At 38.4% G+C, this 25077-nt stretch overlaps 1 protein-coding gene across 2 annotated transcripts in view; it reads left to right on the top strand.

Moving 5' to 3' along the window:
• samd12 (sterile alpha motif domain containing 12) overlaps positions 1-25077 on the top strand; it is a 121286-nt gene that overhangs the window by 27793 nt on the left and 68416 nt on the right. For both annotated transcript variants that reach the window (XM_041967013.1, XM_041967012.1), the window contains 2 exons: positions 4600-4729; positions 16836-16976. In XM_041967013.1, coding sequence (XP_041822947.1) covers positions 4600-4729; positions 16836-16976 — 271 coding nt within the window. The remainder of the gene's footprint in view (positions 1-4599; positions 4730-16835; positions 16977-25077) is intronic.

The raw sequence follows: 25077 nt of genomic DNA, 5'->3' as shown, positions 1-25077 counted from the left end.
ACAACTTATGAAGTTCTGGACAATGGCTCATTAATTTGAGTCAGGTGTATTGGAGCAGAGATACATTAAAAATCCTGCAGGGCTGTGGCCATTGTGGGACTGAATTCAATAGCCCTGGTATACATATTGCATGTGTGTATATATTGGTAGGAACCAAAATGAAAACTGGGACACAACAACAGTTCTCCAAATAAAAAGTTTTTTCTTTATGACACCTCTACCAGATTCCCTGTCAGTTGCATTGGAAATTATATTAGTGCTTTTGCTCCCCAGCTCTTTTTTGTATTCTCATATCTTGGCCTCAAAGGGGCCATGCAATTGCCTCTTGATTAATTTAGCTGAGTACATTTATATTGGATCTTTAAATGTTTATCAGACTTAGTGCTATTACATGCTTCATTATGTATGTAATAGTCTTCCCCTCTAGTTATGAATGTTTATACCAGAGTTGGGTTCGTGTTAGGGTTGCACATTCTCCCAAAGGCTTTATTCTTCGTCTTTTAATTTTTGAGGTTGTCCTTGCTCTGTTGCTAAGGTAACGTGAAGAATACCCGGAGCTTGAACCAGGCCTTTAGATATCAATTAAAGCCAAGGACTTTGTTTCAGTGTAAGCATGTTTGCAGAGATGGCAAAAAGATTGTTAGCGTGCATATGCTCTCGCTGCATGTGTGTATACATTTATTTATAGATTTTTCTTCTGGTGGAGATTGGTTTCTGTGTCTGGGATGCACATGTGGATGTCTGCTTGTGTGCCTTTTCCCACATGTATTCCACTTAGAAGTATAGCAGGCTTCTCCTCTCACCCTTGTGCTGTCACTCAAATCACTAATTGGCTCGGAGTCTCTTGAACACAGCTCTTTGAGCGTGATTGTGCTCTTATTCCTTTTCTGTGCTGTTTTCTCTCCGCCCTTTGGCTCTGCTGGCTGGCTTGCCGGCAGAAAGGCACCAGCTCACCTATTGTACCGTCCCCGGGAACACTGCTATGGGCTAAATCAGTGCAGAATGTAAAACACAGATGGCCATTGCCTCACAAATGGGTTCATGGAAAATGAGTCTCTGCTGGGTCCACTCTGCAGTTCTAGCTTTTTTATTCGTCTGTCTCATCTGTCAGCCCAGCCAACCCTGGCACTCCTAGCAGCAGACACACCCTTCTTCTTCTCCTTTCTATCTCCTAGTCTTACTCTTTTCTGGCCTTTCTCTCCTTTATGTCGCCTCAGGCTCCTAGTCAGGGTTAATTAGCACTGAGTTGAGCTGTGTTAAATGGTTAATGTGTTTTTTTTTCCTCTGATAACAGTCTGCCCCCTCTCTGTACAGTCAGCATCCATCCATTCAAGCTACTAGATCCTTGCTTTAAGCAATGTGACCTCACCTACCTGTTGTCACACCTGCCTTTTATTTTGCTGTTATATCACTTCACCTACCTCCAGGAGAGACTGACCATATGCTCAAACCAGCATGCACCTCTTCCTCAATTTTTATTTCTCTCTTGGATGCTAGATATAGAATGAGCAGAAGTAGCTGTGAGGCACCGAAAAGAAGCGAGTGAAGTAGAAACATAGAATGAGAAGCAGGTGAGAGCTGTGGGCAGAGGAAGTGGGGAAGACAATACGATAGATCTAACAGGGACCGTGGGAGATTGAATTCAGGGCAGAGATGAGACATGATGGAAGGCGCAAGAAGGCAAAGCAGAGGGAAAGGATGCCAGTACATGTTATTCGGATCTTTCTGGCTGGAGGAAGAGAGGGGTTTACATTGCTATGCTACACCACACCCATCCAGAGAGCAGGCAGAAGTGGAGAGGAGTGGATGTGAAATTTTAATCACCTCTGTGTTTTTAATTTTAGTAGCCCCTCAGTCAAAAGCATTGCCAGCACTTCCAAGAGCAATCCTTCAGCAGGCTGAAGTGTTGCCTGCTGTTCAAGTATTTAAGTTAGAAAGGCATCTTGCAACGTGAGAACAGTGTAATATGTACTTGTGGTTGTACATTTGATTTATATAAACATACTTTTCTACACCCGTCTTTTGGCCTTTGAAGGTGCTTTGAATAATTCACTTTTATCTATGTGCTATGTGGTTTGCACTGGACAATAATGCAGACAATAAGTGGTATGGATTATTTATTGGCAGCTCCTCAATCGACTGCATGTGTCTCAGCAACTACAACTGCATGGCTCAGTAGGTAGAGTGGTTGTCCTTTTACCCAAGGGTTGCCGGTTTGATCCCGGCCCGTTGAGCTCATGTCGAGGTGTCCCTGAGCAAGACACCGAACCCCGAATTGCTCCTGATGGGTCGTGAATGAATGCCTTGCTTGGCAGCTTCCTGCCATCAGTGTGTGAATGTGTCTGTGAATGGGTGAATGTGATGTAAATTTGAAGTGCTTTGGGTAAAAGAGTTATATAAGTAAAATTTACCATTTTACAACGTGGATTACAAATGTTTTACTTCTTGCATGTATTTGTAGTTTGATTGAAAGCACAAGTATTAAAATTACAAATGAAAGAACATTGAAAAAGTATATTTTGGATACTTTCATATTATTGGTTACCCATTGCTTAATCCTCAGAAATATGCTGTTTATAACTGCAAGGAAACAGGTATCTATAGCAACCTTTTCTCACATGTGGATAAAAGCTTTAAGCTATTCTTGGACTGATTCTGGTTTCTAAAGCGACTCCTTTGTCTTATAGGTTTTATTTACACAGTAGTTAGGTAGAGGGTTTGGCTGAGCTCCCACACTCTCTTATAGCAACACCCTGCTTCATTTCGTTGCACTTTCAAACTCTTCTTGGGATATTTTCCAGGACTACCCTAGTACAGTCTTTTCTGATGCATAGAACTGTTTTCCATGAAGCTTAGGATATTGCATTAGATGTTGAATATCACTGAAGCATGTCAACATGCCAAAAGTTCAAACTGGGAGTTCATATTGATTTGGAAAATATCTCCTCCATATGGATTTGAATCCAGCATGTTTCAACAAAGTAGGTGCTTCATAAGCATCTTTTAGCTTAGGAACCAATTGCTTTCCGTTATTGTAATTCAGCAGATCAACAACCAGAGCCTCTTAGGATTGTTTTTTTCACTGGACAGCAGATGTTTTTAGTGGCTGACATACCTGGACTTAGGATGGATCAGTTAAGCAGAGGCATGTTGAGTATGGATGTTTGCTGCCTTCCATATGACATTTTGTTTAGAAAGGTTTTGCTTACTTGAGCAAAATAATACAGAACCAAATTCTGCATGTACACCGCAGCAACATGTATGTGTTGTAAAAGAATCTGCATGATAAAGTGGTCTGAAGACCAAACCTTCAGAAATAATTACATTACATAACATTAAATAAAAGATCCTTCAAAGGATTTGTAAAACCTTTAATTAGCTAATTACTAAATCAACATGAGTGGAAAACTCACAGCAGTTGGTATCCTTGGTTAAAAGAAAAGTAAATTCAACATTTACTGTGCCTACTTTGTTGAACCTGCTGATGGATTGCTAATTCTTTATCCTTTTGCATAAGAAACGAAAATGCAACAACAAACTTTGCTCACCAATAGTTGTTTTTGTGAGCAAACTTGACACAACTGCATAGTAGCATCTTTTTATCCAGTGCTGTCCATGAAGCTGAAGACCACAGCCATTCAGAATTAAGTGTCAGCCCCATCCTTTGTGAGGTGTTCCTGCAGATTCAGACTATGGATGATGACACCTTCAAAGTTTTATCAAATTTTATGCTGTGAAATGTTACTGTTAAATTGTTGAAATATTTACCTGAAGAGTCCCAAACGGCCGAGCAGCTAAAATCCGTTATCAAACAGGAGCTACCGCAACTGGGTTCTTCAGCTTCAAACTGCTTACACTGTTGTGTGTTAAAAGAATAAATGATGCAACACAGTGCTGGAAAAGCAGTCTGTGTAAACTTTTTTTTTAATTTACTGCTGGCAAAACAGTACTGGAACATTTCTCAGTTTCAACATTTGATATGTTGCTTTTAGACGGTTTTTCAAATAAATATAGGATTGAAATTTTACAAGTAGTTGCTTTCCTTGTGTGTTAACATTTGCACGGCATCTTTAATTTACTTAGATGAGTTTGTAAACAAAATCAACCTTATTATTTGAATGTCTGGCAAGTGCTTTGTGGATTCACATAATTATAGACTTATGCAAAGCAGTCTGCCCTTCTCTTAATTTCAGCACTTGGTAAAATATCAACAATGAAAAGATATCAGAGATTCACTGTTTACTTTTAAAGTGAGGAACTTGTATAATTGCGTTTTATTGACCCTAACCCTTTTAGGAGTCGCCTCTTCTTGGTACCTTATGGGATTGATATTTTATTGATTTATTGAAGTCACACAGAATCCATTTAGCAGTATGTGATAAAACAAGATGAGGTGACTCACCATGTAAGTGCAATTATGGCAACTCCATTGTCGATCAGTGAAAAAACACCAGCAGGGAACAACATTTCTTCAGCAGCTCCTCATTAACATGCTCTCATCAAAACATAAGTGCTATTCCATACATGATTTATTTGTGTTTTTGCAAAAATAGCTTCAAAAATAAAGTTTTCTGAATGTATGTTTTGTCTCGCGTGCAGCCAGGATATGTGAAGCTGTCCAAGCCGGTGGCCCTGTGGACCCAACAGGATGTTTGCAAGTGGCTGAAAAAGCACTGTCCCAATCAGCACCAGATCTACAGCAACTCTTTTAAGCAACACGACATCACAGGTATGTTTTTTACTCCTGAACAGTGGTTTCCATGGACATTGGCATCACATGATCAACATCTATTTAATACCTTACCCTTGCTGAAAGTGATGAGAGGTTGAAGTTTTAATATCTTTTTGTTGTTATCGTTTATTTTAGTGCTTGGTCCAAATTAAGATGATTTCCAGATTTTACACTGAACTTAACTACTTGCTTTCCAATAGGCTTCCCAGAAATGAAGGGATAACACCAAACTTAACTTTGGTCCATCTTTCCTTCAGTACAGATGGGACAGTGCAACATGAGCTGTTTTAAGTTCTCAAAGTAAAGTTTTGCCTTTAGTTTTGGTTTAGGATTGACACTTTACTGTTGTATTGTGACACCTAGTGGTTTAATAATATCATGTTGCATCTTTAATGTTAAAGCAATACAACAACATTAAAACTCTGAGTTTCTGACTGCTATTGATTACCACACTGAGGTTGATTATCCGCATTCCTTGGGATCCTGCAGCATCCCAAGGCTGAGAAACTGCACTTCACAATTTGTGATCCAACCCGGAGCATCACACGACAGCTATGTTTTGCTTGACAGTACCACTTCGCATGCCAGCAACTGGATATCACATCAGTGTCTGTTTTAGATGGACCATGGGTGATTTTAGAAAAGTAATCCAAGAATACATTATCAGAGGAAGTGAGGAAAAGAAAGGGACGGTGAAAGAACAAGACATACGACAGGTCAGCATTAGACTGACTTTACTAGCTGGATAGAGCTCAGAAGACATTTGATCTAAGATGAAGGCGCCAACGTGCAAAAATCTGTCAAAATTCAATGGTTCCATTTTGAAGGTATAGCATCTAAAAATTTTAGTCATTTTAAGGCACCTTTGACAGACCTGTTTTAAGAAATAGAGGGGAAATAGTAATGAATACATATCCTGTCAATAATAATTATGCAGTCAGTAATTAATTGGAGTTTTCATGTAATTTGCCTGATGAAGACATTGACAACTAGACAAGCATAATGCATTTCTGTAGATATAACAATGAAATCTGTTTTTAGATCAGATGTGCCATCAAAACACCTGAAGCGAAGCTCATCTGTCTCTTAAGACTCTTCTCCATTTGTCTCATGTTGTCTTGATGAAGCCAGATTTCATTTATAACATCGCAGGTGCATTGTGCACCCGCTGTCTGCCACCTGCAGCCTTGCCACCCGGCCTACACGTCTGTCCATCCCTCTCCTCCCACTGTCAGCGTTACCATTAACAACAGTTGCCACGTCAATCATTCATTCCCTAACGAGGCTCTTCAAGGTCACTCCGGTTCTAATGACACTACAGTCTTCATGGCAACAGACGACCATTAATTTGCAATGTGCTTCTCTCTCTCTGAGCACAACTGATCACATTAATATGTTTATTTGTTGCTGTCGAGGACCTCCTCGACTTGGTGACTGGCTAGCAGGATAAATCGCCTGGCGGTCACGATGAGTGCGGTAATGACTCATGCTGCTGTTTTACCCTTTAATGCATTTTGACTGTTATATGTCTGCGTAGAGATTCAGCATCCTCTGTTTAATGGTCTGAAAACATGCATCTTGCTGCTTTGCACCACAAATTGCACATATATCTGCTCAACAGCAAAGAGGTCCGGGAGATGATCCACAGTTCATTGCATATTTGCTGAACCGCTACTACATTTCAGATTTAATCACCAAAGGAGAAGAATTTTTAGAAGGTTTTTAATTTGTTTTCTTTTCATTCGAGGTACAAGCTGTCGTGTTGATGGATTGCTTGTAAAACACAAGTTGCAGCTTCTGTGACAGCTGTTTGATTCAAGTCTTGTGTGCTCAATAGATCATTTGCAATAATGATTCCGATAAAAATCAAGGACACATACACACAAAGAACTTACAGGTGCTGCTGCTATAAAAAAAACCTCTTATCACATCTATGCAGTTATTGCATAAAAGAAAAATTATGTTAAAGGAAGGTATCAAATCATTCTTTTGGTAGAAATTTCTTATGAGGTTCATATCTAATTTTGGGTAATTAATCAAATTATAAGATTAAACACTTCAGTGTTCCTGACAAGGTTAATGGATTCTGTTAGACTAAAGAAAAATATTTTTTTCTTATTAGTCACTCAGTTTATTAAAATATTAGAATTTATCTGCCTAATGTTGCATTAACTTAATGACCTGTGTATGCTATTCAAGGTGACATGATTTTAGCAGAGTGATAGGGAGGAAATGGTTAACCAAATATTTGTGTGCACTTGCAGCACACACACACACACACACACACACATATGCTTTCCTGCCGTTACAATTAGGAGATAATGACATGCAGAAAATCTGAAAGTAATTCAGTTTGTCTTCACATCAGCCATTAATTAACAGAAGCCAATTAAAATGGGCCAAGCCACACCAATTGGGCTCACAAAGCAATTTGCATCCCAATCAATCTTTGAAATATTATTCAGATATTTTTCTGTTCCAACACCCTATTAGAATAAACAAGGCACACAAATGGAATATTTTGAAAAACAATCATGTGTAGACAAACAAACAGTGAGCATGAATACATTTAAAAGGAAAATCTGCATCTGAGATTATTTGTTCAGTGTGCATGTCAGACACAAGATGTGACCCTTTAAAATTGTGCGTGCATGAATAGGTCCGAGTTTTGGTTTCCTAGCCCTGGACTCCATCTGCAGCTTTTCTGCACAGTACTCCCTCCAGGTTAGCTATAACTGAATACTCAACCCTCTTTTCGGTTGCCAGCAGTGCTCAATCTCACTTGTCTTGGCAGTGCAGTCATCCCTTCATGAAGTAACAAATCAATAAACAGTTTCAATTCCAGATCATAATTCAAACAGGCACTTGTGTCCTCCCTCTTTTGACATAAAGCAGCAATGAGGGAAATGCATTTTACTACATATCATGGCGGGTGCAACATTTTAACATTGAATGACTTCAGTATGCAGCAGCTGCCTCCCTGCTTGGCTCCTTCAACCTCTGTCAAAGAAATCGGTATTTTCCACCCTCCTTACTGCTTTCACTGCCAAAAAAAAAACCAAAAAAAAAAACCTCTTCCTCAATCTTCACCTCCCATCCCAGCAGAGACAGCGGTGAATTTAACTTTAACGCCCAGCTGCCATTAAAAATGCATTAAAGCATATTAAGGCATAATTACATATTAGTCCCTAATCCGCCGTAATTATGGAGACAAAGCTTTTTTTTTTGGTTGAGAGAATAGCTTGGCACTATAAATCAAACACAATGGTGTCTAACACTGTAGATGTAATCAGCACAAAAGGTGTGATGACATTGGTAATCAAAAGCTTGAGGTTAGAAGGGGAAAAAAGAGTTATATTTGGGTTATTTTAGTATCAGAAAAGACTAATATCAGTCTTTTGAAATCTGGAACCCACATTATACCTGAAGAAAATCTGGATAAAGAGCCTGGCAGCAGGAAAGTCTCTACATTAGTATAAAACAAGTGAGAACGTGTTTAAACATGTATTTAAAACCTTTAAAATAACACATCATACATTGGTAATGCTGTTTATTCATGGAAATAAATGAAAGGGTGAAATGGCCTTTTTTTAAATTACAACTAGACTCAATTTCCTAAAGGTTATCAATAAAAATGTACCTGCTTTTGGTCAAAATACTAGAGAAAGAAAGTACAACAGTTCCTGTCCCCACCATACATTACATTTGTTTTACACTAACCTGTTAAAGAGTGTGGAGTGATCCTAACCCACTCACTTCACTTCATCCTCTCTTCCTTTGGGTATGTCTCCTTTGTGATCGGTGGCACTCATTAACCAGCGAGGTATCATTGTTACCATATGACAGAGCATGAAGTTAATAGACTGAAGGCCAACACCAGCGCTTAGACCATCACAAACCTTTTTGAGAAATACTTGAATTTCAGTTTGATTTTTAAATACTCTAATTTTCTTCCTATGCAGTTTGGCTACAGACAGTTGATACTGAAATTCTCTTTTGGACTAAATCTTATTGGAGCCTTACCGTATATTCAGCTGTTGAGAAGTTGTTAAATTATTTCCCTGCAGAATGTAACAACAAGCTACCAGGTTAATACTCGAGTTAAAACTTCAGTAGTAATTCCTCTATCATATATTGGCTCTATAAAAATTGAACTTCACTTCAAGTTTCTTTAAGTAGAGACAGAGACACTGATGATGCATTCATGGAGAAACAGGAACTAAGAATTTACTTCCAACTTCGGGGGGGAAAAAAAAACTATTAGAAGTCTGATTTTTACATCAAGATATAAACAGTTGACAAAGACCATTATTAGCTTAGTTAAGTGGGATATGAGTATAATTGCAGAAAAAATAAAACCATTAGAGCAAAAAAAGCTTTGACTTCCTAAATCCTAGTAGTATGCCGACTCTGAGTCGTGGGTGGTGTATGGAAATACACTGCAAATCTGAATGGCTCTCTAAATGAGACTTTTTTAAAACCCAGTGGACCCCAAACAAAATGCCAAGGACTTTTCTTTTTGTTTGTTTGGTTTTTTTGTTTTGTTTGGCTTTGAGCTCAGTCTCTTTCAAATTGTTTAGTAAAAAAACATCTATTTCTATTTTCTAATTTCAGATATGCAAAACGCTCCTGTTCTTTCTACATATGAGCAAGTAAACTGGGCTGCAAACCATCATTTGCCAACATGTTTGTTGGTTAATTATAAAATACTCATTTTATGAGTGTAGAACAGTGATTTGAGAAGTGAGCAAACCTATAAAGCTTCTCTACAGTCTGGAAAATTTAATAACCAGTTTCAACATATGCCTTGATGTATGGTGTCATAAGGCCTTACTCTGAATAATTAATAGCCTGTAATATTAGGGGTTTAATGAAGAGTTGGTCTGTATCCTGCAGCTCACACTTGACTTCTTTTAAAGCTCTGTGATCTACTCGCTCTGCTTGTCAGATCCATCATCTTTCCACTTTGAAAGTAACAGCGGTCTGTGTAGTTCTGGCTGTGATCACTTTGACCACTGAAGGGTCTCATGCTGGATACCAAATGTATGTTTCATGAGCTGCAGAGAAGGATGAAAGGTGACAAACTCTATTTCAAAATGGTTGACGACACACAGCAACAGGCCTAAACAGCCTTTGAGCAATGAGACAATAAATTCTAATGGCACCGCAGGCTGCCGTCATAAAAATACTGCTGTTTAACAGAGAAACTGGTGAGTCAGATGAATGACGGCATCATGGCTGCCTGTGAACTGGAAATTTGCAAAACAGCTGGACATTGTTTTCTGTAGTTTTATATATTTAAAAAAAAATGGTTAAATATACCTCTTTCTTTTGATGAGACAAGGAATCCTGGTTAATGTTGATTATCTAGCAGCTTTTAATGTAAGATTAATTATTTCTTTGCTAGTCACTAATCCCTGCCTTTCCTCAAGAAAGGGGAAAAGGAATTCTCAGAGACAGTAAATGATGAATAGCTAATGTATATGAAGAAGTGTAGTCATGACTCAGTGTATACTCAATAAACAGAATATTATCTGGATTTTATTACATTTTTTCTAACCACTCTGACTGTGTAATCACTTAAAGAAAGAAGGAAAACTTGAACCTGCCCAAAAAATGAAAAATGAAGCCGTGATTCTTGAAAGCTGCTGTAATAATCATTAGAAAAATTATTTATTTAGTCAGTTTATCTCAATGCGACTCTATGCTTATGTTAGTATAGCCTCAACACTCCAGCAGAGAAGGGCAGAGAGGCCAGGCATTGCCTCAGTAAAGCCTGCTGGCATGTGCATGGTTTTCTCATGTTCGGGTGCTCCTGCTGTACCTTGTATCTACATGGACACTGGATATTAAACTGCTAATCTTTCAAATTATCCAGAAGTAGAAAATGGTTACTTGTATCATTATTACCTAAGTTCGAATTGATTTCAGAGCTGTTGTGTAGTCCTGGTTTATGATGAAAGCCTTAAAGAATGGTTAGAATTAATACAGTTTAAGGAAATAACTCAAGTTATGTCACTTGAATGTCAACTTGGGTTTTGAATAATGTGGGCATTTATCAGCTAGAAAGATTTTTAATCAACGCAGAGAGTACAGTTATGGAACTGGGGCTTTTTGAGCTTTGTGTGTACTGTTAATATAGGGTTTATAGAGCTTGATGTAAACCTATATTGGTTTAGAAGAAAGAAAGAAAGGTCAACTATGTTGTCTTCTGCTTTTTTTTTTTTTTGCCAATCAGCTGAAAAATTGGAGCATACTTGGCCATTTAAAGGAGCTATGACCTGAAATGGAGCATTTCAGAGATTTTCAGACACACTCAACCTACAGTCTTGTCTGTATCAATTAACACAAATCACTGTTTGTGGAGCTGGATAAATACATGGTCGACGACTGTTACAACTGAAATACTTTGAGCTCATTTCACTTGGTTAGGAACTGTTCTAAGTAAAAACTACAATTTTACCTGACCCTGAGGTAAACTGCAAACGCAACGAACAAACCAAGGAAATGAGAATGAGAATATATTATATCTTGAACAAAAGAAAAAACCCTGCATGAATTTAACCAAGCCTAACACAATTAATGGCCCACTGACAAGCTTTTGCAGAAATTAACAACAAGCTGTTGGGGAGATCAATTTTATTTGAATAGGATGTGTTACTGCAGGGAAACACTGCAGGATAGTGGCCCTTAAGGACTAGAATTGGGCATCTTTGCATTACGATAAATAGTAAAATTAAGTTGGTTCAAGAGAAATATAATTTTATCTATAAAAGACTAACTGAATTATTGCTATAACCTTCCTGCTGTATAAGTATAGTTATGATTTTCAGTATATTAAAGGGTCAAGACGATTTGCAAGGCTATACCATACAAGTGAGTCAGTCATTGTAATCCTCTTCAGTATGGTCATTACAGCATCTTCCACACTGAAAATGTACAAAAAAAAAAAAAGCTACTTAGTTCTGCAGCAAAAAACCTTAAGTAATTTCAGCAATTTATATGAACTCTACTGTGCTGAGTCCCTGTTGACAATCTTCCTATCTGCAGGTTGTTAACTCTGGCTACCCAGCAGAGATGCTATATAATGATCAGCAAATTGAAATACGTCAGAAGTAAAACCAGCATGAAACCACTGCTGCTGTGACAGGCAGTGGATTGAGACAGCTTGTTGTCTGTGCGTGGGTGTGTCTCTCATCACACCGATCCCTGTCTGCAGGATCAGAACTGGTTTCTTCTTCTGCAGTCAGCTGTTAGCTTTAGCGTTGGATAACAGGTCTTCAGTGGCAACAGTAGCCTTTCAGCTTCAGGGCTACAAGCATCTGTAGGACTGAGACAATCCGTCACCATTTACTTAAAAGACTTCAAGCTGTGTCACATCACAGCGAATACTAGTGAAGGATATGCCCAGTGGTTCTACAGTTTTGTCGTTGTCAGCTGGCTGAACCCACTGCTTTCATCCTTGTTTTATACTTAAGGGAATGCCATTGCATATTTAAGAAAGAAGCCCTACCCAGGGCTCATCACTTAAATCACTTGTTATTCTGAGCTTACAGAGTGTAGCACAGGTTTAGGGTTGGGCGGGGGGCTGTTCGCCAGATGCAGCTCAGTGACATTCTTCCCCAGAGGACCCAAATAAGGGCATGCTGCTGAGCGGGATGGTTGAGAAGTACATGTTCTTTCTGTGTGTGGAGGATTACCTGAGGAAAAGCAATACAGTAAGTTATGGCACCAAATTCAAAAATGGCCTCACATGCAGCCATAATTAGCATGATGTTTGAGCTCTACGTGCAAAATGAGGTAGACCCCTGCAGAATAACTACATGTGTGTGTGTGTGTACTGTGTGTGCAGATGCATTTTAAGCTCCCATTCATCAAAGATGTAGTTGAATGCACCAGGCTTGTAGCTGCAGATTAATCTGCTTCAGCACAACACGGCTGCTCACCCACCACTCATTAATTCATTTCATATGAACAATGAGTTTGTGTGCATACATATGTGTGTTCAACATGTATACCTGTACTAGGTTTCTGTATAACAATATATCTATCACAATATAGCCTATGATGAATATTTTGCAGATCTTCATGATAACTCTTGTCTTATAAAATACATATTCTTGGATATAAATCAGAGGGAAAGTAAATGCTACAGGTATGAAAGAAAATTGCCAAAGTGCAGTGAAGGTTGGAGTGTACCTGCAGGTTGGATCTTCTAAGCCCCTCACAGAAAGAGAGAAAGAAATAATTTAACACTTTCTGGTGGTTCAAAGAAGTGTTGAAGCTGAATGCTAAGAAGATAGTAAAGTGAGAAAGGTAGGAGAGGAAGGCTTGGGAGAAATTCTACAGTATTCACCTAAAATTTAACCATAATGTTTGTGATTTCTTTGAATACCTGAAATAACCCCAATAACTTTTGAGCTGTGAGAAAATTAAATTTTGTGTATAAAATTATTGGTTAAAAACCTGTCAGTCAATATCACACAAAGGGCACAGCTGATTCAGAATGAACAGATACTAACCAGTCAACAAAAACAGATTGCACTGACTGAAACATACATGTTGCTCTTTTTCTCCTGAAAATAGTTTTTAAGCATTGCTTCATATAAGCCTGATGAAATGTGTTAAATTGCCTGGAACTACTCAGACGACAGAGAGCAAATCTGCTCTCATAAGTAAAATGAAAGATATGAAACATTTAAGAAGACTTTTTAAACTATTAAAACTGCTCAATAATTCATTTTAACTTTGACAAAATCTGTAAAAGTGGCTGTAACTTTATACATATTACTCCCATGGGCCCAATATATTTAAAATTCTTTTTCAAAAATTCACCTTTTATCAAAAGGAATGAAGATTATTAACAATTTTATTTGGGGAAATTAAAAAGTTGATCGAGTTCACTTGGAGTATCCCTATAGAGAACAAAATATAATATGGTGAGCTATCTGCTTTAACGTTTTAGATGGAAATAGATGATGGATGTCTTACATTTGCCAAAATGTGAAAGCCTGAGTAGCGTCTCAGTGGAAATGGAATGAAAGAAAAACAAAACCTTCTCAGGTGTTAGAGTGAAATGTCTTTTCTAACCAGTGCTCTGCAGGAGAAGCAGCTGTAAAGTGAAAATAAAGATCTTTGTTACCTTTGCAGACAGACAATGCATTAGACACATACTCAGGAAAAGATGGATACCCAAACCTGCCTGCTGTTAGTGTGACCAAACGTGCATGTTAACTTTATGCTTTAGTTAGAGAGTTAATGATTTTGTGCCATGTCTTCTTTCCCCCATCATCTTTTTCTGTTGACTTGCTAAATGAACTGAGGCCACCCTAGATCATGTAGTCCTGTAACCGTGTTGACTGAGCTGGAAACCACTAGGCTGACATAATATTTAGTTTATAACCTTGACTACACTGCCAAGGTATTTTCCCCCTCATTTTTCTCCTCACTTCTACAGTTCTAAGGCCTCTTAAGGCTGATTTGCTATTTTTCTGTCACTATCAGACATTTACTGTCTCTTAAAGCATCTCTTTCACTTACCTCATTTATTTCCGTTTGACCACTTTTCTCTTCTGTCCTCCTCTCTCTCCCTCGTCTCCTCTCCTGTGTACTGCCTCCTCCTCCTCCCCTCCTGGCCATGCTACAGTGCACAGTGCATTAATAGTGGTATGAAAAATTCTCAGCTGAGACATGGTGGGATTGTCGATGCCAATGACTCAGAACTGCGGGAACACAGAGTGAAAGCTTGGACTCCTTACAGAAGCTGTTCCATCCCGCTGGTGCTTGATGGAAGGAGTGGCCCATTGGAGCCAGAATCCAGCTGAAGATCTCACTTCTCAGGCCCTGCACCTCAGAGCCAATCAGATTTGAGCTTGAGTAGACAGTTTCCACTATATAAACTGATGGCTTCTGGCAGAAAAAAAAACCAAAAAGAAAGGAAAAATAAAAAAGTTTAAATCTAATATCAATAAAAATCTAATTATCAACATTAGTTTTTTTGTATTATAATTTGTAAGTAATGATGAATGAACCTGGGAAAGTCACTGACAGATTAATGAGCAACGTACTTTTAGACTTTAAGATCTTTAGGGCAAAGTTTAACCTTGCCCACCTTTTTGCTTTAACAATATTAAGCATATCAAGTACTTTCCACTTTGTTTTACTAATGGAATTATTTTTGGCTGTAGCTGGATATAGTGTTAGTCTGTGACTTTTGGAAGGCCTTTCTGTTCATGACTCTGAATAATGATTATAGCAAACAAAGCAACTACAACAAGAGCGCTAACAGCAACAAAAAAGTATTTCTCCAATTGTAATGTGTTGCATCTCTTTGCTGCTTCTACAAACCTTTATTTATAACAGCAAACCTGTTTAGTTTTTCTAGCTGGCTTGCCAAACGATGTAATGCCAGGGTGGAGCCTGAACTCTGGTTTTGTAAGCCTCAGGAACACCATGATATTTAGACCTGGGAATGTGCTTAGCAAAGGTTGATTTCTTTCTAAATGAGTCAGATACACATATTTATAAAATACTTGTAAATACACTTAATTAATTATAATTACTGCTTTAAAAATGCTTTCAACATTGATGAGAAGTCATCATAATTGAGAAGTGCAGCTAGCTGGTAGGATGATGAAATAATGCAGGTGGTAACTGGGTGGTTCTGAATGAATGGTCATCCAGTAAAATAACTGAAGGATTCGTACATTGCGGTGCTGTAGCAGACATGTTGTATGAGTGTTTAGAATGCTACACTCTATCTGTTTTATCTGCTGATATTGATGTAAGGAATTACCGAAGCAGAGAAAGTGTGAAAACCTGTTGCCATGCCGATCTATCTTTGGTTTCAGAATCAGGTGACAAGTGATGGTTGGTCAATATTTATAGACTCATAACAGCATGCTTTATGTGCGAGTCAGTTTTTATCTGTCAATTTGAGCATTGCCCTTCTTCCCAACTTTCCACCCTCTTCCCTGCTGTCGATTCCTGAGCCTTCTTTCCCTTTCCACCTTACTAAGCTTAGTTTTTCCATCTTTCTACTTATTATGCTCCTTTACTTTGCTTCATAGTGGCTCTGTAATGTCTACTTTCATTGACATTTTCATATTGAAGCATCTTAACTGCATTTGGCATTATACCCCCATCTGGGTGTGGTGCTGAGCAAAGAGTTTTTTTTATGATAAGGCAGGAGAAAATTAGCATGACACTGTCAATATCGAATTGCTAACACTTGACTGCTTAGCCTTCCCAGCTGTGGTAGCAAAGTGGTACCGTGGGTATTCCAGTTGTTGTTGGTACATTGTTGTTGTTATATAGACAATTTGCTTAAATTTCGAATCACTGATGAATTCTGCTTCATTAATGAGAATATTAGAGTAGATAAAACAAGGACAATGAAAACGAGGAAGACTACTGTAGCGCATTAACTTCTACCAGCCTGTCAGAACTGTTCTCCATCCAGCTGTAAAACCAGTCAGCATCAGTTTCTTGTCCAGACAGCCATCAAGGCAAAGAGAGCTGACATGGGCCGACCCTAATGCCTAGTAATTACCCTGCTTTATCCTATCTGCTTACCATTCCACATGTTACAAAGGCACTCATAATAAGCGTTAATAATGACACAATTCTCTACATGCCTTTTATTAGCAGCAAAAGTCCTCTTCTTAGAACTGATTGGATGATTAAATTATGGATTTTATACAAGGATTTGCAATTAAGAAAAGAGCTGTGAGGGATTCTTGCTCAAGGGATGTACTATACTGATTTTTATGCAAAGAAGAATCTGTCTCACAGGCTTGTGCTGGGCTTAATTGGAAATTTCAGACCGACGGTCACGTAACAAGGAAAGACTCTTTGAACTGTTTGTTTTTACGAGACCAGTGTTGCAGCCTTAAAAAGCTACAAGAATTTACACATGCGATGCACGATTTGTGAATAATCCCCTCACTACAGTTAGTTTCTCTTCTTCCAATGACATAAATGCTTTATCTCTATCCTTTTACTTCATCTCCAACTGTGCGTACCAAATCAGCACTGACTTGTGCTCTTTCCCTGAACCCTCAGTCTTTGTAATTAATTAATAAAATTTTTTATTTCTTTTCAGGACGGGCTCTGATGAGATTGACAGACAGAAAGCTGGAAAGAATGGGTATCATGCAGGAAGCCCAGAGGCAGCACATCCTGCAGCAGGTCCTGCAGCTTCGTGTCAGGGAGGAGGTCAGGACTCTTCAGCTTCTCACACAAGGTAAACTTTTATAGTTTACAACATTGGACACCAAGAATCCAGGTTTTTTTGAGCACAGCTCATTATTATTCACAGTAAAGCCAACAACTCGCATTCCAAAAAATCTACAAATAATTCACTGTGCACCATTTGTTCACTTACCATCTGTTTTCATGGTAATCACTGTATGTTTCAAAGCTTGCAGGAAGTGATGAATCAGAAGTTATTATGCAGCAAAATAAATAAATCTTTTTTTGATAGTATTGTTATCACAGATGGTGCAGATTGTTAAAATAAAAATGACGTGTCTGTGTTAAAAAGCACACTTGTGTCTGTCTACATATTTACCTGGACGAGCAAAAACTTTAAACATTTTGTTTTAAAATCAGTGGTAACTTGACAATCAGAGAATTTGCTTCACCAGGTAAAATTAATCAGTGAACACTTTGAAATTGGGGGTAACATGATGGCTGATTGTCAGGATGCACATTACATGGGATAAATGCTCTTACCTGCTGAATGCTTCCCCTGCTCTTCATTCCAATTTTTGTAGTTCATTCTGCAATGCATTGCAAAGGCAAACAGAGCTGCTGGAATTGACAATGGCAACTTTTTGCCTAAAAGTTAGCCTAATTTTGCAAATATTGAAATCACCCAAAGACTGCTTATAAAAGATGGATTAAGTCAAAAGGTCTGAGTATTTAAGCCATGGAAAAAGTGCTTTAATTTGAAAGCAAATGTAAAATATAGAAACTACTATTAATTGTAATGTGTTTGCCTTTAAGATGAACAACTTAAGCTGGGTTGTGCTGTGATGAGAATGGCTTGTAGATGCTTGGTGGTTAGTACTGGCACTTCACAGAAAATGGTTCCCAGTTTGACTCCTGGCTGTGACCTGTAATGTGTCGCTTGTACATGTGCCTGCTTGGGTTTTCTCTGTGTGCTCCAGCTTTTTCCTAAAGTCCAAAAACAATCAAGGTAGGTTGATCAGGAATTCTGAATTGATTGTAGGTGTGCATGTGTGTATGGATGGATGTCTGTGTTGGTTGTCTCTGTATTAGCTTTGTGATGGTCTGACGACCTGTCCAGGATATCTCAACTGGTAAAGGCTCAGGTTCTCCTGACAGACTGAACCATGAAGCATATTTGGAAATTAATTAATTGCAACCCTTTCTAATATATTGCTTATGCAAAACTCTTTTTTTTGGTATTGCAGCATTTACCTCAGTTATTTTGGTCTGTTTACTCTTGGTTCAGCTGAAACTAAGCCTCCTGTACCTGGGCTGTCACACTTGATTTTATTAGTACAAATTTGTCATGATCTGAATTAGTGCTGGGCGATATGACGATACATATCGCGGGGACGATAGAAAAGTGTCTATCGTGCCATTTCTCTTCTATCATTTCTATCGTTTCAAACCTAATTTTATCAATTATTACAACAAATATATCATTAAACAGGCTGCGACGATTTTATTAACGTTGTCTTGTCACTACGCATACTCTAAGTTTATATAAGTGAAAATAAAGAAGAATAAAAAAAAAGATTTTTGCAAAGAAACTCCGTCTGGTGGTTTTGCGACATGACGCTGCTTTACGTCTGATTCTCGCGCGGGTTTGCAAAATGCTTTACGTTAATCATGAGTGCTGAACGATGGACGCGGAACAGGTTGATGTTTCATGCCCGGAGTCGCAGATAGAGACAGCTATGCAGGCAGCCCAAGAAGAAGCACTTTTACCCAAAAGAGGGGGTACGTCTGTGATTTGGTTACATTTTTGGTTCAAGAAGTCCGACACGGATCAGAAGACGGCCATATGCAAACTATGCCAAAAGACTATTCCTGCGCCCGATGCCAACACAACAAACCTCTTCTATCACCTTAAGAAATACAAAAGAATACATGACAATCCAAAAAATCCGAGCTAAACCAAGTGGAACAGCGGGGGCAAGTTGCGAAAAGAAAAACTATAGCCAGCCGAAGATAAAGCAGTCTTTCGCACAAGGTACGCCATATGAGAAGGCGTCCCAGCGCCATAAACAAATCACATGTGCCATCTCGCGTTACATCTGTAAAGGCATGGCTCCCGTGTATATAGTTGAGAAGGACAGCTTTCGAGACCTTAAATTAATTAATTAAATAGTGTTTATTTTGACAGTTGAGTTTAAATAACTGTATGATTTTGAAAAAAATGTGAAGGCTACTGTACCTCAACCACAGCTGTTTTCATTTGATACATTTATACTGCTGCACTAAATTGTATGTTTCTCATTTGTGACAGTACAGTTAAATGTCACTTCAAAATAAAGCTGGAGAAAAGTAAGCAATGAAATTTTTGTCAAACTTTTCAGAGAATAACTGAAAACATACTTTATTGTGGTATATCGTGATATATATCGTTATTGTGATATAAAATAATCCATATCTTGATATATGATTTTTTCCATATCGCCCAGCACTAATCTGAATGAATCCATCACCTTTGGAGAAGTCCATTTTAGAAAAATGTCCAGATGCTGTTTCCAAGCGAGAAATTTGTTGTCTGTCAAGTCAGTTATTACTATTTTTAAGTAGGGGGCAGCATGGCTCAGCAAGGTAGAGCGGTCGTCTTGTCGCCTGAGGGTTGCCGGTTCTATCCTCGGCCAAGTTGAGTTCGTGTCGAGGTGTCCTTGGGCAAGACACGGACCCCTAATTGCTCCTGATGGTTCGTGGCTGAGCTCCTTGCATGGCAGCTTCCGCCATCTGTGCGTGAATGTGTGTGTGAATGAATAGTGGATACATTTTAAACGCTTTGCTTCCTTGAAAAGTGCTGTATAAATCTAATCCACTATTATTATTAATAATTGTTGTAAATAAAACAAAAGGTCATGAACCTGATCAAGAAAACATAATATATTACTTGCTCGAATTTAATTTAATACATTTGAGACTGTGAGACTCTTTCTCTTTAACCTAAGTGTGTATGCAAAACAGAGGGCTTGGATCCATCTGGCTTAGTTTTGACTAAGTTTTGCTGCATGTTAAAACTCAAGAAATTATTGGAAGTTAATTATGTGAATTGTGGTGACTGTGGACTGAGTGTGGTTAAAAACTTTGTCCACCCCTTCCATAATTTGTAATATCTGGCTTTCATTAGCTGTGTGCACGAGATAATTAGGAAAGTCCAGAGTGGAGTTTAAATAAGTAATGAGAAATGAGTACCATCCTGCCTTATTCTTTGTGCACATTGTGTCACCATACAGTTTCTCTCTTATGCCTCCTGCTTCTTTTTTTTCTTTTTTTTTTCTCTATACAGCATACCTCTTCTCATTTTACACAAGTCATCCTATGGAGGATGTTTCACAATAACAGGAAGGTGCTGCTGTTTTCCATCTTCCCCTTGTGTTCTCCTTCTCACCCTGTGATTCTCGGCTTCCTTTGTCTCAGCCTCAGCAAATCTAGCAGCTTTTCTACCAGCAGCAGTCTGAATCACCGCTACTTCTTTCACACCCATCTGTGCAGTCTCAAAGATGGCTTAGCCGTAGGGGCCAAGAAACTAATTCCGGGGATAAAAATTCTTGGAAAACATTTGGAGTGTAATAAAGCAGGCTCTCTGTCCCCTGCCACTGTTTTTGGTCCCTTAGCAAGTTGAAAATAGAAAGAGAGTGCAAGGGAGAACGTTTAGCTGAGTGATGACACTTTGCTGAGGGCTAGCCTCAGCATCCGGCCCCTTTCATCCTCTTGCTTTTTGTCTCATCTACCCTGCTCTTCTTCTTCTCTCCTCTATATTGATGATATGGGAACCGGCAGCCCACCAATCTCAGCAGGAAGCAGCCTTTTAGAAGAGCCTATCTGGGCATCAGGGTGAAAGGACAGAAAGACTGAAGTTTGATGGATGGAGGGAATGTGGAAATAGAAGACAGAGAGTCAAGAAGAGAAGGAAAAGACATAAATAAATTACAAAAGAATGAGATTGAGGTAAATGTCTTAGAAAGCAGACAAACAGCTGTTATTTGATTTTTATAAAGCTTTAAAATGATTGAGGTTAATTGAGGTTTCTTGAATACAGAAGCAGCATTACGTGATGTTATGTGCACATTTGAAAGGGGGAAAAGTGAGAAAATGAGTCTCCTTGTGGAAGGAGCAAGAGATTTGGACAGAAAATAGATGATGGCATATTTCTAGGCCCAAGGCACACTTCTTTAAGCTGTTGCTAAAGAGAGAGATACAGCTGTACCCAGTTGGAAGCCGAGCCAGAGGGAGACAAATGAAGTGAGAAAGTGGCAATGGGAGAGTGGTGATGAGACGAAGAGAAAGAGGAGGAATAGTGAGAATAGTGAGAAGGGAGTGAGATAGGTGCCAAGAAAGAAGGATGAGGAAAAAAGAGAAAAAACACTGAGAAAAAGAGGTGAGAAAAGCTCTTTTGGAAAACAAACACATCTCTCTAAATGTGTTTATATGGATGGATGAGGATGGATTTTTTTTTTTTTTTTAGCTTTTTCAATTTAAATTTGTAATTTTTTTTCTCCTAAGCATATAAAAATGTTGTCTTGTTAAATCACAGTCCAAAAAAAGCATAATTTAAATTAGTTTTATTAACCTGAAGAAAAACAGGTTTAACTGTGACATGAAAAACTGCAGCACTCGTGAGATGGATGCAAACCCTTGAAATAGCTAAACTATTGAGGCATGATCAGTAATCATCTAAAAACATTTTTACTTGGAGGAGTCAGAGGTTACAAAATGCATTTGGAGATGACAAGGTGCAAACTGTCTATAGACAAGATGAAAAAAAATGAAACATGAAGCTACCAAGGAGCCATTACCATTCAGTGCTGCAATTTTCTAACAGGCACTTACAACACTGACTAAGATAAACAAGTTAGTGTGTCAAGACTGGACCAAGAAAAACTTTAAAGCAGGGTTTTTTTTCTTTTTTCTTTTATAAACAACAATACCACAACAGATCAAATGACTGAACACACAGCACCACTTTGATTCAGTGTGGAGGAGGGGTACTAGCATGGGCTATGTATGGCATAACATGTAGTGGTTGTGATCTTGACGTTGAATGATGCTCCATTAAATGCTCTGACACCTGGCTTTGCAAATGACCAGATATACATCTCTGCCCCCTCAATCACAAGTGTGAAGTCTTAATTAGAACCTATTGGGTGTCAAAGGTGAGATTTATAGCAAGGGAAGTCAGAGCACCTCTTTGAGCAGTATTTGAGAAGCCTCTGCAGAGAAGGTGAACAAAGAAGCTGCAGCTTATCATGGATGGAAAGCTCCATGGCAGTGTTTGAAAAAAAGGGATCACTAAGTTTCTCAGAAGGCCAAAATGAACTGAAGCATACACTATTCAGTGTTCTACGTTCAAAACAGATGGATGAATGCACAGCACTCTGATTTATGTCTTAATTTATATATTTTTACTTTTGTTCACCCAAGCTGGGTTAAGTCTGCTCCATCTGATGTGAGCTGTATAACAATGTGTTGATTTTGACAGATTAAGAATACGGACTTTCCTGTAAAATGCATGAGCTTCGGTTTCATGCGCAAGTCTTTCTGTGGTGAAGGTTGTATTCTTGCAGGTCGGTGTAGGAGAAAGACATGATGAGCAGAGAAAGAGGGCCACCAGGGAGAGACAGAGATACATCTATCTGTATAAAGAGAAAGAGAAAGAGAAAGAGAGAGCTGGAGTGAGTAAGGTACACAAAAAGGGAAAAGGAGGGAGCAGGGAAGAGAGAGAGAGTGAGGTGTTGTAATTACTGCAGTGAACCCAGCCAGAATTAGCTCAACGGACAGTGATTAACCTTTAAGGCTTGCAGGGCCATGGGAGGGAAATAATTAGATTCCCCCCTTCTCTGTCTTTGCCACAGGGACAGCAGAGACTCATGATCACTTATTACTTACTGTCATCAGAGGCAAGCAGAGGCACCCCAAATAGAAAGTTATATTCAAAGAACAAAACCCTTGTGGTACTGAGCGTCCAGTCTGGTCAAACGTACTGGCATGACTGCAAAAAAAGAAGCTGCAGGGGTGGCAGACTGCATGGTTAAAATAAATAAAAAACAACACTGAATCTGATCAGTGTTTTATATCAATCAGACATGCACAGCAGAAAGCTTTTTTTCAGTTGCTGCATGTGGGGACACTTGAAGAATGGATTTTGTAAAAAAAAAAAAAAAAAAAATGCTGTACAGTACATAACAAACTTAAAACTTTGGAAACTTAAAACTTTAGGTTTTGTCAGTTGGAGAAAAATGAAAATAAACGAGCAGAAGAAAAAAAAAACACATAAAAAAAGAAACAAAAACCCTTCTGTAAACCAGCAAACATGAAGAAGTCAAATAAGAAGAGTTACAGGGGGGGACAATTAATAAAATATCAATACATAGAAGAGCTGGTGATTTTAAAACACAATAACTTTACAATTTAGGATGAACAAATCAAGTTTTCAGAAGTTTTCTCATATTACCATGGATTTTTTTTAATCATTCCTTAACTCTTTATTGGGCAAATGATCACATTTGTACACTTCTTTGGACATACAAAATGCCTCTGCATGCTAGTCCATGAAATCATAAAACCACACAAGTTCTCCACACCAGTCATCAAAGATCAGGCTACATCCCAGCTACGTCATTTAGATCAGCCTTCAGCATAAAAATTTGATAAAACTGTTAGTACTGAACATTTCTGTATAACTTTAGTTATTTTAGAAAAAAATATACAAGCCTTATAATATTCTCCAATATTATAATAACACTCTTTTATATGGTTGAAGATTTTAATTTCCAAATGTTTCAATGAGTGCCCAATAAAGGGTTTAGTATTATCTGGTATCCCTCAAATACAGCAATTATTATTAAAAGCAACAAACTACCAGCACCACACACCTTAAAAGTCACAAAGCTGTGTCACATCACTATATAGACAAGCTTTAAAAAAATTTTTTCACTTGCAATTGTTTTCCTCTCAGCCTAGAGGCTGTGGTTGCAGTTTTTACCCATCTTCAAATATAGGAGGCATGAACACAATGAGGTAAAAGAGGTCTGTAAGTCATTAGCGCTTCTGAGAAGGTTAAGTTTTTGGTTCCAGGTCTTTTTCAGTTGAAGAAAATTCTGTTAAAGTACATCTGTTGGGTTCTATAGCCATAAAAATTGCTTTGTGATTCCTGTGATTGTCCTACTTGTAACATAATTTAACCAGCTTTGTGCCACTTGTGATCTTTTTACGTGAACATTGGATCAAACAGTTCTGGTATTAATCGGGTGCGCCCAGTTCAACAGCAACAACCAAGAGTTTGGTTGTTTTTAGATTAAATTGGCAAATACTTTTTACACACATCCTTTTTGCTTAAAGTAGCACTACTGAACTTTAGCAGATTTTCACACCTTGGTGCCACCTAACGATGGCTTATTCAACATCCATCTTGCATCCTGTTTCTCCCCTGAGTTCCCTCTAGCCAGTAAAAGCTTGTCCGATGTTGACTCTTGTCTTATTTCTTGCTCTGTCTTTTTCTATCTTCTTTTTCTCACTTGCTTCAGTAACGTCCTCCTGCATTTCTTTGCTGAATCAGCCATTGTGCACATTTAAAATGGCCAGTGTTTTGATATCCAGTTACTGGCATGTGAGGTAATGGAGTAAAGCTGTAAATGCAGCTGTCAAGTGATGCCCCAGGGGAGAAATATAAATTGTGAAGTACGGTTTGTCAGCCTTAGGACGCTGCTGGGCAACAATGGCTCCAGGAATTTCACTGTGCCATCATAACAAGCTGGAAGCAGAGCGTTTTAAGGTTGAAAACCTATGTAGTATTGCTCGAACTACATTGACTGGTCATTTATTACATTTTGTTCAGGTTATCTTTGAATATTGTTGAATTCATTCTAAAGATCAATTACAATTTGCTAAAGCATACAATCCCAAAATCAAAGAAATATTTGTCAGTGTATTGGAGCTTTCAGAAACAATCCAGCTTTGCGAGTCATAGCTTCATACAAATTCCTAGAATTTACAGCTGGAAAACAGTAGGTAGCTAACAGTAGTAAAATCAGCATCAAGCAGCAAAATGGTATATTGGATTAATTATTATTGCAATGAGCAGAGCTGTGTAAGAAATGGGTTAATCTAGCCCTAAC

The sequence above is a fragment of the Melanotaenia boesemani genome, chromosome 17 (genome assembly GCF_017639745.1).
Source record: "Melanotaenia boesemani isolate fMelBoe1 chromosome 17, fMelBoe1.pri, whole genome shotgun sequence".
Classification (NCBI taxonomy): domain Eukaryota; kingdom Metazoa; phylum Chordata; class Actinopteri; order Atheriniformes; family Melanotaeniidae; genus Melanotaenia; species Melanotaenia boesemani.
Note: the sequence above shows the minus strand (reverse complement) of the source record. Positions and strands in the feature narration are given on the sequence as shown.